Here is a 15,410-nt window from a genome sequence, read left to right as displayed (position 1 = left end):
GGCAGCCGCCCGGCCCGCGGAGCCGTCACGCGGCGGGCGGGGAGAGGCACAACAGGAAGTGAGTTCTGGTTCCTGGGTTAAGGCGCTCCGGCGGGACCCAGCGCCCTGTGTCGGGAGCGGCCGTGGGCTCCGCGAGGCGCTCGTAAGTCTGAGTCGTTTTTAAAGCCGAGGGAGAGGAGGGAACTCGGTCTCTGGATCGGGGTGCGTGCCGGGGCACCTGGCCGCAGATCTTCCCCGCCCGCCCTGCCCTCGCCCCTCCGCGCTTCCGCCGCCCGCCTGGGGACGCCGGTTCCTCCCGGCGGCTCTCAGCCTGGCCCAGCAGCGGGATGGGGGCCGCGCCGAGCGGCTCTCGGAGCCCTCGGAAAGGCTCGGGCGGCCTCCCTCGCCCCCAGCGTTGCTGGAAGGGCCGCGGAAGCAGCGGGGCGGCGAGCGGAGGGGCGGACAGAAGCGTGCGGCTGAGCCGAGCGCCGGCCGGGGGCGGCTGGGACTGCCCAGCTCCCCGCTAATCGGCGTCGTCCCCCGAGCCCAGGAGAGCTGCCGCCGTTCCGAGCTGTACGCGGGGTGGCCGGGCTCTGCACGGCGCTCGTGTGGGTCAGGAATTTTGCCCATTTTAGAACACAAAGCCGAAAGTGCCGTGAGTTCTCAGTCTCACTAGTGATTACCTCGATAGGTTTTTAGTTCCTAAGACGATGGCAGGCTTTAACAAATATTTCCATTGAAAAAACTGTTTTCAAAGCAGAAATATGTAGAGAAGTACCTGTTTCCTGATGGCATCTATGTTCTCACGTGAACCTACGAGAGGCAGGCATGTACATTATGAATGAAAGCCTATATGCACATAATTAGCTACAACCTTATTTTTCAGAATGGAAGGTGTTATCCGAAGCGCTGTGGAAACAGCGTGTGTGCAGTGCTCTGTGCTGCTGGGGTTTCAGATGTGTGCAGCACAATGTTGCTGATCTTTGTGTCAAGGGTTTTTTGGCATTGGAGCCGTGGAAAATTCACATTACTGCTGCTGGCTTTCCCCACCTGTATGAGTGAAATGTGTTCTGCTGGAAGCAAGGATTTTCAGAGCTTCTGCAGGTTTCCCTGAGTTTGTTTACACACAGGTTTGTCTTACGCCATTTGCGCTACCCAGTTGTTTTCCAGCATTCAAGACTTTACTCAGAGATGGAATTCATGTTCTCATTGCCACGGAGCTGGCGGCACAACACTCAGCTACTCGCATTTCCAGGCCTCCCTTATCAGACAGACTCTGGTGTTAATCTCCCTAATTCTGTCCTTGTTAATAAACAGAGTGCTCTGTATTGCTGCTTCTGCTCTGACTCATAAGGCTGTTAACAGTGGTGAAAGAATCATAGAATCATAGAATGGCCTGGGTTGAAAAGGGCCACAATGACCATCTAGTTTCAAGCCCCTGCCATGTACAGGGTCACCAACCACGAGACGAGGCTGCCCAGAGCCACATCCAGCCTGGGGCCTTCAGTATCTATTGAATCTAGAATGTTAAAGATCAGGGTTGTCAGCTTTGAGTTGAATGTATTCCAGTTGCTAGATGGATACAACACAACTAAGCTTGGTTAAATCAGAGAGGACATTTTGGTGGGTTTTTTTTCTTCCTAACTGGATGAAGGGAGCAGAGAAAATTACAAGGAACAACTGGCAATTTTCCTGGTAAATATTGATGCGTATGAAGGAGAAGCAGATAAAGGAGCCAGTTTTTCAAATTTGCAGGATTTCTGGATGTTACTGCTTCTCACATTACCTATTTATTCCAGCAGCAGGCAGCTCGGGCTGTGACTACAGAGCAGTTCAATCCAATCTAAATCTAGACTCCAGACTGCAGCAGTCCTGCCCACAGCTCATACCAAGTTCCCACTGCCTCCTTGTGTTGGTAGTGGTGCTCCAGCAGCCTCGGCCTGTTTGTTTGTTTATTTAGAGGAAGCAGGGTGCTACTTCTCTGTCACAGTTCAACCGTGCAGCATAGAAATGCTGATGTGGTACAAATAGATGGCAAAAATGCATGGCCTGATGAGGGGGAAGGTGGAGCATCGTTTTCTGTGGCAGTGCGGGCTTTTATCACCATTACATAACCAGAACTTTATGTTACAATTTTGAAGCCAGTGCTATGAATGAAAACAGGAATTCTGTCTGCCTTTTGCTGATGTTTCCTCTCTTAGGTGTCCTTCTACTGACACAGGTGTTTGTGTTATTGTGTAATTTGAAGCGGTCCATGAAGCTGACCTGCATTAAAATAACACAGCCAAAACACCTTTAGTATTTAGTTTTAAGCTGGTTTGGATTGCTGATACATTTGACGGTAAAGCCACTTGTGCTTGAAGAAAGAGAAGGAAGGAGTGGAAGCAGAAGCTAGTGTTCAGGGTATAGGGAAATACAGGACCAATTCCTCTGGTAATTATTCCATTTTTAAATGTCGTTATGAACTATTCCTATTGCTCTTTTCTTACATGGAGCCTGGATTTTAGGTAGCTACCTCTACATTAAGATTCGTAGACTTTTTTCCATAGAGTTGGTTGGACTACAAACAACTGTTGTGGTTTTTTTGTTTTTTTGTGGGTTTTTTGGTTTTTGGTTTTTTTTAATCTACCAAACGGAATAGTGGGTGTAGTGCTACAATTCTGTCTCCTGGTACCAGCAGTGTAGATAAGAGTAAGAATGTTTGTTAATATTCCCAGCCTCCATCAATTCAGTCGATCAGTCAGTAGAAGGCTGGAAGTTACATATCAGTTTTAAGCATTGTTTTTTTCCAAACTGAGATTTGAATTTCCGTGAACGAAATGAATACCTTCATTTTCCATGAACTGTGAGTACTCTGGATTGAAGCCCATTCACTGTTGTAATACTTCTTGTATCAAAAGGCCCTAAATGCTTCTAAGCTGTTAAAGAGTTCACTTTGCTATTAATAAAGTAGGGCCATCCTGAGATACAATTGTGATACAGTTGCTTTTGCAATATATACACATCTTCGGAGTAAAGCTAATAGGTCAAAAAGATACGACATCTGTACAGTAGACAATTGCACCTTCTAGGAAAGCCAAACCACTTTTCTGCATTAAAGATATTCAAGAGCAAGAAAAATGAACAAAACTTAAAGCTGACCAGGGTCTAATGTAGGTTATCCTCATAACCTTCTTGCTGTGTTTTCTTGACAGCTCCACTATCCCTAAGAGTGTCTGTGGTTTTTGCATGAACGCAGAAGATAGTGATAGATGGTAGTGGCTGTCCATTCTTTGTACTGTGTGGTAACCATGCTAATGTTTAACTAGGAGAGGAGCTGTGGGTTGCTTTTTTTTTTCCCCTTCATAATATTGGCCCTTTTTTTTACTTTTATTTGAGACTTCACTCATCTATCTCTACTGTACTTACATTATCATAAATTTTAATCTGAAATCTTAAAATTTATGTCATCTGTTGTTACAGAAGCAAAGGATCTGTGTTTGCAAATTTCATTCTGTCTTGAAATTGAAGTCTGTAACCAGTCAATATTGTTCTGTTATGCCTCAGTGACCATGAGCTGTAGTTTCAGGAGCTGATAATGAAATCGCTCTCAAAGTATAAGAAGTTGATAGTAATGTGGAAAAACTTCTTGCTAATTCTTACTGGTTGGGAATACTGTTTGTTTGTTTGTTTGTTTTAGATAAAATTTGTTTTATTCAACTTTTGGTGTTGAGTGTGTTGCCATTTTCAAGTGTGGCAAAGAGCAGGATAGGTTGATGTGACCTAATGTTACTGAATTCTTATCTTTAAAATGTTTAATGCAAAAAAGCTGTGTTCTGTTTTGGCTTGTTTAAATGGTATCTGTTTTTTTACAATTGAGTAAACATTAAACTGTTTGAAATGTTGTAAAATCAGGTAACTGGTGATTTGCATCAATTTTAAGTCTGTAAGTCCAGAATTTGATTCATCATTAACCTGCTTTGACTTAGCTTATGATTGAACATAACCCTGAACATAGAATGAAAACGTTGAGATGAGCAGAGCTATAGTTCTGTTTTGTGAGTTAATGCTCAAGATTACTGCACATATTACTTGAATCTGATAATAAAAAGAGTGATGTTATGTGTATTTTTAGTTATATACTTCTTTTTCTTGGTTTTCTCTTTTTCCTTCTGATTACTTTTCAGATCTCTTAACTCGACCATCCTTTCAGTGATGAAACAACATTGGGAGTTATGGACAAAAACATTGGAGAGCAACTTAACAAAGCTTATGAAGCCTATCGACAAGCATGCATGGATAGGGACCATGCTGTGAAAGAACTACAGCAAAAAGTATGTGGTGGGTTCTCAATTGTGTTTGTAAAGCAGTTCTTCCAGTCGAGGATTGTGATACACATAGAATTCAGTTTCACTTCAGCTACTCGCACTTGAGTGCACTGGAGTTGAGAATTGCAGTTATGAGACCAGGCCACTGAGCTGCAGAGCAGCTCATTAAGGTGTGAATGTAGTAGGTGGGTTTCAACTTTTTTTCCCCTGAAACATTAAAGGTGAGAAAAGAGTTTTCTGTTTTGAAGAAAGATGAATGTAAACTGCAATGAAGTATATGCAAGTTACCCATCTGTAATGAAGTACATTTTGAAATTTAATTTGCTTTAATCAAAAGTGATTTTTTTGAGTTATTATTGTGAATAGCTTAGAGACTCTGACATATTAAGCACTGTGCAATCTATTTGGACAATAGAGCTTTCTTTAAACATTTACAGCAAACCTATTTTAAAATTATTAGAATATGCATTGTTTTTACTTAAAAAAAAACCAATACAATTGTTCTTTAATTATGAAGTAAAAGAAACAGACTCTGGAGGCATTCTAACTTGTAAGGAGCACCTCTGAATTTTTACTGCTTTTGCTCTTTCAAAAAAAAAAAAAAAAAAAAGGGTGATCAAAAATTAATTACTTTAAGGAAAAATAATCAAGGTAGTACTTCTAGGGCATCCAGAAGTACATGAGAGAGATTTCTGCCCTAGAAACAAGATATTGAATACAAGGTCAGGAGATAACCTTTTTCAAGTCTATAGAAGAAAGCTAGGCAAGTGTGTGAGATCACTGGTGTTAAGAGAACTAAATGTTTGCAGTATTTCCCCTCGTGTTTTCTTTGGTTCTGAAATAAAAACCAAAAGCCTTTCATAAAGAATTACCAAGTAGGCCAAATTTTTGCTTTAGTGAAACTTTCAGTAGTTGGATTCCATAACTTCAGAAGAGAATGGAAGTATCTTTTCAGGAAGAATTGGAGTATTTTTGCTTTGTGTTGATTTTTCAGTTTTTTTTTAAGCCAAACTCATGGGTTTTGAATGATCTTCGTACAGTGCCTTGTTCTAGTAAATTCCTCTGTTCATTGTATGGCCTTCACACATTGTTGGATTGTCCACCATTCTGTTGTTAACAGTTTACTACTTAAGTTACCAATAGGCCACTTGTTTTGCCAGTCTCTAGAGCTGGGAGCCATGTCAAGCACACAGAAGCCAGAGTCATCTCGGCCAGATGGTGTTTGATACAGATGGATGGTTGGTTGTCATGCAGATCTTCTAGTTGGTAACTTGTTGCTGCCATCTGACTCAAGGAATAATTTGTGCACACTGGCTGTCAAAAGCATCTTCTCTTCTGTCTGTTTTAGCTGTCATGTCTGTGCTCTGTACAGAAGTGTTGACAAGACATTGCTGTTGTACATTTTCAATTTGGTTCTCAGTGATTTTTCTGCTTCATGAGGTCTCTTGTAGCTGCTGGAGTGTACTGCTCTTTGATCACTTTTTTTTTTAATAAACTCTCATAGTACGACTACTACCCAACCTTTTAAAATAAATTTTGTTTCTAGGTTTATTCCTGCCTACTTCACAGACAAGCACATTGGGCAGTAGAGGAGTGTGAAATTCAAATGTGACTGAGATTCGAGAATTAGAAATCAGTATGGATTAATTATAAATAGGAGTGGAAACGTACCTGTTTTTGTGCTAGGTGTTGACCTGTTCAGTAATAGGCATATTCTTAATTCCAGAAAAATTCAGTGCAACCCTGTAAGCTTTCTTGCTGGGATTTCACAAGTTTTCTCACTTGTTTTTAGTGCTACTGTAACTGCAACATTAGGGGTGTGCTAACCAAATAATAGTTCTTGAGTAGTAGCATCTTCCTGCCACCTGACCATTTGTTCAATTAACTGGCTGTCTAACAACATTTATAACACTTCACTGAAATGTGAGTAGCTTTATTAGACTCTGTGTGGCCTGGTTATTAGGATCTTTATGGCCTGGTGATAGCACAACTATAATTAGATAAAGAATAGGGCTGGTTGGCCACTTTTTTTTTGCTACCTTCCTTCCTTCCCCCCCCATTTTTCAGGTTAGAAAAACAAGTCTACTACATTCAAAGGAGGTATGTAGGTAGGCAGTTTCTTACTTACAAAGTATCTATTGTATGGAATAAGCAATGTTGTTTTAATTTAAAATCATCTTTTTGAAAGGCTATTTTTATACAATTTGTTTGTTAGAAAAGACAGAGGAAGAAAGTTATATCTTTCTGTGGATAAGTTAACTGACCAGCATTTTGAAGAAATAAATAGAATAATTCTAACTTGAAACCTGACGTGTTCTGTGGCTGTGAATGAATGCTCCTGCACTGAAGTTAAATTGTCCTTTATAACTGCTGTAGTTGAAACAGTTACTGAAAATTAGTACTTATTTACTATTGTATCTTGTCTAGTCAGCAAAGTTTGAAAAGTACAGACTTGCCAAGCGTGGCTGTAGTTGGTTTTTCATGCAGAGGTCCACAACTACAATTGTCTTTAAAAATCAGAGCTGTTTTTTATATGTTAAATAGGAGACCCCTAGTCAAAACAAAATAAGATTAATGCTAATTAAATTATATTTGCAGACAGAGAACTACATGCAGCAAATATGTGAACAGCAGGAACAGATAGAGCTTCAAAACAGCATTATTGCAAAACTGAATTCACAGTTAGCTGCTCTGAATGCTAATAGAGGTATGTACTCCAGTCTGCACATTATTTCTTTTTATGCTGTGCTGCATTGATGAATAGTTTTGACTTTGTGGCTTCAGCTTTCACAATATACATCTTTCAAAGCACTTTCATGCTTTTCTGTGAACGTGAGAGTTAACGCAAATGTGCCGTTTCAAAATCTATTTATAAAATGCAACGCTTCTGTATCCTCTTCAAGAAATGGTGAGATTTTCTTTAGATGTAGAACCTGCTCACACTGAACTAAAAAAAAAAAGTTATGAAAATATGGGTTCAAATCATTCACTAGATTAAAACACGTTGCGTATTAACTTTACAGCTATCTGCTAATAAGTTTAGCCCATAGGTCGTTCTAGATGTGAATGCTATAGTTGTGTGTCTTTTACATCAGGAAGTCACGTAACACTGATTTTATTGGATCACTAAAGGGTTTATAAGCAGATAATTCTCTTTCAGATCAAATAGTCATTGACTGATAATTTTCTACTGTTTTACTGTATTACAAAAATAATAGAAAAGAGTCATTGTAACCATGTGTTACTCTGCCATGCTCATTAGATCTTTATTCACACTAGCCTAATACTCCTGGTTTTCATAAATTCTAGCAAAGTGGTTGGCTTTTATTCTTAAGAAAACTTGTATATTCCTTATTGCTAGATTAGTCTCACATTGTCTGTAAGCACACAATTGGATTTATTTTGCCTGTTTAATATGAAGATTTTCTCAAAGAAAATAAAGAAGTTAATATAAGCCTAGCAAATTTTAATTTTTTGCTTGTACTTAGAAGCTGTCTGGGGGATACGGTGACAATCAGCTGCTTTTTGTTTTAAGGTAATATGCATCCCTACATTCTGAGGCATGAAGACATTGAAACCTCCAACTTATCTTTTAGCCAGCTCTCTGAAAAACTGAATGTAGCAAAGCGAAGAGAAAGACTCCTAAAGGTATGGTCATCTGCAACGTGCTGAGTGTAAGATTACATTTGTTCTGTGATTATACTGTGAGAACCTAAGGACAGGTGTCTTTGAACTGTTCTTCCAAAACAAGATCCTTATCTGAACTGCGTGAGTGTTGTGCCCTGTAGTCTAGTTAGTTGAACTAAGCATCTGTCTTTGAAACTTCCCAGTGTAGTTGTCGTTTGCTCCGGCTCCCTAGAATAATTTTGATTAGAAAGTAGGAATTTGCTTATTTTTTTCTTTACCTGCCCAAACCAGCGGTCAAGAAGGGGTTTCTTCATTCTCTCAGAAGAGTTTTCAGACTGCAGCCAGTTTGTGTGTTTTTGCAAGAAGTGGAGAACGTGCACTCAAAGAGTGATGGGGTGTTAAATAAACTACCCATTGCTCTGGAGACACGGATGATTTGTCTGATTTTAAGCAGACAATTTTAATATAGTGTCTCTTTTTCCCTATTCACTGAAATAACACGGAAGTTTTCAGTACAGGCTGTTTAGACTAACAGGAATAGGAATAAATCAGTTCTGTAGAATAGACAGTAAATACTGTGGGTGGATTTTGTATGTTCAGTAAAGACAGTGACAGAGATATACAAAGTTGCATTGTTCTTATTCTAAGTCATTCTATTGTGTTTTTGAGAGCTTCCATGTAATGCAGGAATCTCATGATTTAGAGTATGAAGCTCCCTGACAGAGACAGGGAGCTGTAAGGCAACCTTAAAAAGACCTATAACTGTCATGTCCTGGATTTAAAAATAGTTAATTTCAGAATTTGTTTCCTAAGCCATAGCTATGAACATACTATGCTAAATTCACAGAAATGCAGTTTTCAAATCAGAAATGTTAATTAATAATTGTATTAGATTACTGATGCTTATTTAATTATCTTGAAGGAACCTCCTTTAAAACTAAGCCTTTGCTAACATTTTAAATTTATTATTGTTGAAAATTTATATACATTACTTTTTTAAATAAAAAGGAATCCTTACAGATTTTAACATAGAAAAATATATAATCACAAGCTGCCATTTCTTTCCTAAACTTTACATTTATTTGTAGTACAATGTAGTTGAAGGGTTAATTCTTTGATGGAACACCTTTGCTTATTTTTGCATTTCTCTGTCTTGAATTGGATAATTATTCAGCTTTACAATTGCATATGGAGATGTGACCAAGGCTAATATTCCATGTTCTTGTTTCTGAGCTCTCCAAGATGGTAGCTTCACTTAGCAACTTAGTTGTATAATGACTGAAAGTGAGAGCTGTGTTATCTATCTACTCTTCTCATATGGGAAAACACTGAGAAATTACGTGATCTATACAGTACATTACAGTCAGTGCATGAGAGTCAGGAGTCATTGTTTCAGGTGTTATTTTTCTTAATGGAATATGTTATTTCTATTTGTCTGCATTTTGGTTTAGTCAGTTATTATGGTTGCCTCTCAGCCAGTTCATCTGGATTTTGGTTCATCTGTGCCACCAATGGTAAGATTTCTGATAAAACTCCATGCGAAATAAACTATATGTAGTCCCTGCGCACTTATGTCAGGCGCAGTCCCTGTCTTTCTGAACAAATGAAGTACAAATAATAATCATTATGGGCCAGGTTAACAGAAAAAAAAAAGAGAGAGAGAGAGAATTCTTCATGTGGTAAGCAGTCACCCAGTAGAGCTTCATGTTTCCAGGGAAAACTGGGCAACTTCTTGGAAGATAAATCTATTAAGTTAATAAAAATATGGGAACTATGGCTATGAAAATCTGGGAATTTATTAAGGGATGCATCATGAATGCCTCCTCCTTTATTGCATTCTTCTCTAGACATCATCTTTTGACTTCTGTTAGACAAAAAAAAAAAATCTTGCCACTGATTCAGTGTAGTTACCTTGTATCTAATTCAATAAATTGTTGGCCTTTTTTAGGTATTCAAATTTGTAAGTTTATATATTTTATTTGAAAGCCTATATTTTTCTAACCATATTCCATCCCCATTTTGCTCTAAATCAAATAAATGATGTCTACAAATACTGTCCTCTATTGTATTAAGTCCTTTATTCTGCTTTTCCACTGAAATTTTCAGGCTTGCAAAATGTTCAATTCTGGATAGTAAACTAGGTTTACCCATACCCATTGAAACTGTCTTCTGCTAAGTCCAATATAGTTTCTCTGGAGAACTATAATCTGTCTTCCAGTACAGTTAACAGAAGTGCTGGGTTGATTGTAAGAGGTACATGGCTAGTCCTTAAATTTCAGTTCAAAATGAGGTAGGGATTAACTTTTCTGTCTTCCAGCTTCAAAAACTTGGCCAGACTTGTCCATTTTATCTGTCAAATGTTGTTGCCAGCATGTCGTAAAACGTTTTCCTTGTTCACATTTATCCTCATTGGTGGTCAGTACCAGACTACATACAAAATTACCATATTTCTTCAGTCCCCTGCTTGAGGAGGCCAAAGGCACCTGAATTGCTGGTTTTTCTGAGGCTGTTTTTAGGTACTACCAGGTTCAACTTTATTAAGTAGGAAGAATGTGTCTCTAGTTACTGTACCAGAGTCAAAGCTCTCCAGGAGATATGTCAATTAACCAATGTCAAGCAAAGCTTCTTCTGTGTGCTATTTTTAGTAGAGTTGGACATACAGTGTCCATAAATCATGAAGCTAAAATCAATACCTGTGGCAAGAAGACGTGCTCATGTTCATATTTTCCTTGGTCAGAAGCTTTAGTATTAAATGCTATGTGGAGCTTGATTATCAGGATTTCCTGTGCAAGCCATTGTGTATCAGGACTGACTGATGCACATAAGATACATATTTTTTCATTCTGCAGTAAATGTTTGTCTTGCAAGCTGTTAGCATAATAAAAAGAACAGCAATGTATGGTAGTCTTCTTTGTGCTCAAAATTGTGGGAATAAAATGACTTAGATATCTAAGAGCAGCTACTATGTCAATCTCATAGAGTCAGTATCACCTTCTCTAGTGTCGCTGTTTCCTGTCTTTGATGCAAAGAAAGCTGTACATTAAGATTTTTATGGTAGTCTATGCATTTAGCTTAGTGTTAAGATGCATTTTGTAACATTAATTAGACCCTGCTTTGTGATTTATGAAATTAGTGTACTGATAGCCTATTTCCTTATTTCTTTACCTGTTTAGTGTATCTCTGCCCAAAAATAATGAATGTGGTTAAGCTGTTGAAAGTCATTACCAATAATATTCTCTGAAATCACTTAGAGTAGTTTGTAAGCTGAGTAACATTTTCCATTGAAATTATTTGAAAGTTAATTTATCCTAGGAATTCATGGCGGGGAAAAAAAAACCATTATAACACACTTCAGGGGAACAGTAAAGGGACCAGTCTTTGCAGCAGTACAGTTCGGGGGCTGTGCTTTGGAGCAGCTCTGCTGGAAAGGATCTGGAATGTTCTTAGACAGTAAGATGAGCATGAGCCAGCAGTGAGCCCCAGAAGCAAAGGAAGGCAGCAGCTTCCTGGGAGCACAGATAGCAAACCCAGGGAAGTGAGTATCTCCCTCTATTCAGCATTCACTAGACTGCATCTGGAATACCATATCCAGCTTGGATGCCTCCCATACAGGAAGGGCAATGAATAAAATAGAGTTCAGCAAAGGACCCAACAAAGTAGTCGGGGGCTTGAGAAGCCCCATAAGAAGAAGATGCAGAAACTGGACTTGTTCAGTGTGGAGAAGAAGTGGCTTTAGAGAAAGCTAATAGCTCTCCATAGAGGTTATCTTCACGGTTGTGCATGGCAAGAGGGCTAGAGACAATAGGCATTTGAAGTGTGAAAGGTTCAAACTGGACACAAGGGAAAACTTTTCACCACAAGGACAGACAGACATTGGAAAAGGTTGTCAAGAAAGGTTGTTCCATCTCCATCCTTCGAGGAATTCAAGACCTGGTCAAACATCATAACTGACTGCTGCTTTGATTAGTAGGTTGATTTGGAGAACCTTTTGAGATCCCTTCCAACTTGAATGTTCTGTGAGATAAACCTCCCCAAAAGAAGTGTCATGGTTTGAAGAGATAATCTTTTCATAGTGAAGATATAACCTCTTTGCTGTGTGCTAATTCAAGCATTCTTAAAAGATATATTGTGCAGCCAAGTACTTAACTGAGCAGGTATCACCTATGTGGCATACCTGTCATGGCACTAACCTAAAACTTAGCACACTTTATAATACCACATTGTTTGCAAAATCCAAACTCTGACAGTATAAGAAACTGTAAGATGATTGGGCTGTGAAGGCTTGTATTACTACAAGATCCCCAAAAGCAATCTCTGGTCTTTTTCCTGGCATGATATCCCAAAGTTGCACAAAAATGGTGACTTAAACCTGATATATTTTCATTGAAACATGTTGAAAGGCTCTTCCAACATTGATTCCCACATAGCTTATCTTCATCTCTTAAAACTTGTCCCTGCTGCCTGCAGGAGAAAATGGAAGAAATGGAAGAAAGCTACTGGCCGTTACTGCAATGCTCCTAGCTGTCCAGAAGCTTTTGAAAGTCCACATTTTTTGGAGCTGTAATAGTTCCAAATGGATAAATGCTGTGTGCAGATCAATGCTATATCACAGGCTCAGTGAAAGAGTTAATTTATTGTCATTAATTTTGTCATTATTATCGTTAAGGGCAAGTGTTGTGTTTCACGTAAGCTTTTTCCAAGGTGTTTGGGTTTCCAAGGAGCTTATTTTCAAAGGAAAATACCAAAGAAGCTGGTATTGTGTGCCATTACTTTTTGGGTGTTTTGTTCTGTTTTGTTTTGTTTTGTTGTTGTTTGTTTTCTGTTTTTGTTTTTTTATGGAAATTGAATTTGACCAGGGATTGTTTGGGAACTCAGTGACCAAACAATGGCTCTGCGGTGGCTTGGTGCTTGTGAACTTGCACCATGGGATGTTACTGCCCTCCTATTACTGAAACAGCAAAAATCAGTTCCTCATACCATATCTCATGTTTGTTTTGTGTTGTCTTAGATGACCAGAGCACTCCCTGGTACCTCCTGGTAACTATTTCTGATTTAGTCTGTATTACTCAGGTAGAAGAATAACAGTGTAGCCCTGTTCATATTTAACTGTGGCTAGAGGTGTTAAGTAAACAGGTCATAAGCTGAGCTGCTCTATGCTTTTGTGTTTCTTTCATACACAAAACAATACTGAAGTCTTCTTTGTAGCTATGATTTTATTTCTATTCTCATGCTGCATGATGTTTTTCAGACTTTTGTAGTCTTTAAATAACATAGAAAAGTATATAGTTGTAAAACAATGTCCCGCTTTTGGCTCTGCTTTTTCTTCAAAGTATTTTCACATCTCCTGAAAATGCTTTTATGCATGCCTCCATCTCCTCTTAACAGAAGCTATATTTTTCCCCACATTGATAAATATGATTTCTTTTGTCATTCATCAGATATTTTCTTTATGTGCTCTGAACTTTCTGTGCCTTCAATGTTTTCATGCCTCTTGAAGAAATTAAATATAGCTGCTGTAGCATCAATTATAGAAATATTATATTTATATTCTTTAGGATTCATTGGCCTAAAGTCTTCAGACACCTTGTTCTTTTCAGAACAAAAATCTTTCTCATTTTTTCTTCTTTTGCTGCTATTTGATTCACACACTTCCCTGGATTCTTACCTACTATGATGCAGTGTACAGATTCTACATTAGAAGACTATAGAAAGTGTTTGATCTGTCCTGTAAGTTCTATATATTCCTCCAAAAGTGGAATATATTCCCCCAAAAGTGCAAAATGTGGAAGGAAGAGTCATTCAGCCTTAGGAATTAGGAGGTTTGCAATACCTAAAGCAGAAATACCTTATCACTTCAGAGGTGTTTGAATGAATGGATTTGTAATATCTGCAAATTGTGGTGAGAGAGGATTTTTTCTAGGATAGGAACAGCTTACTTTTAGACAATGTTTTGAACCCCCTGAGAAGAAGTTTAATCTGAATCTCTGAGATTCCAGCAAGTCCAGAATTGCTCTGAAGCTCTGACCTTAAGTTTACTGTATAAAGTCACAAGTGATACTAAAGGAAAAACTGTCTTCAATACTATTTTTCTGACTTTATTTAGGTAGGTAGAATAGCTACTTGGCACATAACTGTTGTTTCAGCTGTACATGCACACATCCATGCTTAACCACCTGATGTGTGTGAGTAGACTAACTATGGATCCATCACTATACGGCTGTTATTGTCTCATTTTGGTTGTCTCACTGATAATATGTCAGTATCTTATAGTTTAGGTTAACCTTTACCTATCTAATCTCCAAACGGACAACCTCAATCTGTTTAGATCCTATTTGTAAAAAAACAAACATTCTTCTCAAAAGGACACTTATTTTCTTCTTTCCTCTTCACCTTGCATGACCTTTTTACAGACTGTTGATGACCTATTATAATATCATCAATAAAGATGTTGAAAAAGACCAGACCCAGCATCAATCGCTGGGAAACACCATTAGCTACAAGCCTCCAACTAGACTCTGTGCCACTGATCACAACCCTCTGAGCTCTGCCAGCCAGCCAGTTCTTAATCCACTTCACTGTCCAATCATCTATCCCATACTTCCAAGACTTACCTACAGGGATGTAATGGGAGACAGTGTCAAAAGCCTTGCTGAAGTCCAACCATACAAACATCCACTGCTTTCCTCCCATCTACTCAGCCAGTCATGACATCATAGAAGGTTAACAGATTGGTAAAGCATGATTTCCCCCGGTGAATTCATATTGACTATTCTTGATGACCTACTTTTCTTCCACTTGCTTGGAGATGACATCGAGAATAAGCTATTCCATCACCTTCCCACAGATGGAGGTGAGGTTGACTGCCTTGTAGCTTCCCTGCTCATTCTTCTTGCCCTTTTTGAAGACGGGAGTGACACTGGCTTTCCTCCAGTTTGCAGGCATATCTCCCTTTTACCGTGACTTCTCAAAGATGATAGAGGGCGGCTTGGCAATCACTTCTGCCAGCTCCATCAGCACTTGTGGGTGCATCCCATTGGAGCCCATGGATTTGTGTGTATCAAGTTTGCATAGACATTCTCTGACCAGATTCCCCTCAACCGAAGGAAATAATTCCTTTCCCCTGACTCTTCCGTAGCATATCCTGCATTGGAAGGGACCCGTAAGGATCCTGAGTCCAACTCCTGGCTCCACACAGAACCACACAAAAATCTGACCATTCATCTGAGAGTGTTGTCCAGATGCTTCTTGAACTCCAGAAAGCTCGGTGTCATGACCGCTTCTCTGGGGAGTCTATTCCAGTGCCCAACTGCCTTCTCAGTGAAGAACCTCCTTCTGATATCCAAATTCTCTCTTACAGCAGGGTCTGGGATTCCTCAGGGGCACCCTCAGCAGTAAAATGACTAACAACATTAATATGACTGTCATAAATTCAGAAAATTCAATTGTTCTGATTAATCATATATGATCAGATACATCTATGTTTAGCAGTAGAGGGTC

The 15,410-nt window shown here is 39.0% G+C and overlaps 2 protein-coding genes across 9 annotated transcripts in view; one reads left to right on the top strand and one right to left on the bottom strand.

The window, feature by feature from the left end:
- RBMS1 (RNA binding motif single stranded interacting protein 1) overlaps positions 1-15,410 on the bottom strand; it is a 344,109-nt gene that overhangs the window by 285,968 nt on the left and 42,731 nt on the right. The window lies entirely within an intron of this gene.
- TANK (TRAF family member associated NFKB activator) overlaps positions 1-15,410 on the top strand; it is a 91,990-nt gene that overhangs the window by 64,455 nt on the left and 12,125 nt on the right. For 6 of the 8 annotated variants that reach the window (XM_046943609.1, XM_046943608.1, XM_046943606.1 and 3 more), the window contains 3 exons: positions 4,146-4,292; positions 6,885-6,993; positions 7,822-7,934. In XM_046943609.1, coding sequence (XP_046799565.1) covers positions 4,194-4,292; positions 6,885-6,993; positions 7,822-7,934 — 321 coding nt within the window. In that variant the 5' untranslated portion in view covers positions 4,146-4,193. Of the gene's footprint in view, positions 1-81; positions 143-4,145; positions 4,293-6,884; positions 6,994-7,821; positions 7,935-15,410 lie in introns of those variants that run through there. The other 2 variants (NM_001277871.2, XM_046943610.1) reach the window with 1 other exon arrangement.

The sequence above is a fragment of the Gallus gallus genome, chromosome 7 (assembly GCF_016699485.2).
Source record: "Gallus gallus isolate bGalGal1 chromosome 7, bGalGal1.mat.broiler.GRCg7b, whole genome shotgun sequence".
Taxonomy (NCBI): domain Eukaryota; kingdom Metazoa; phylum Chordata; class Aves; order Galliformes; family Phasianidae; genus Gallus; species Gallus gallus.
The sequence above is the reverse complement of the archived record's forward strand: the minus strand, read 5'-3'. Positions and strand labels throughout refer to the sequence as shown.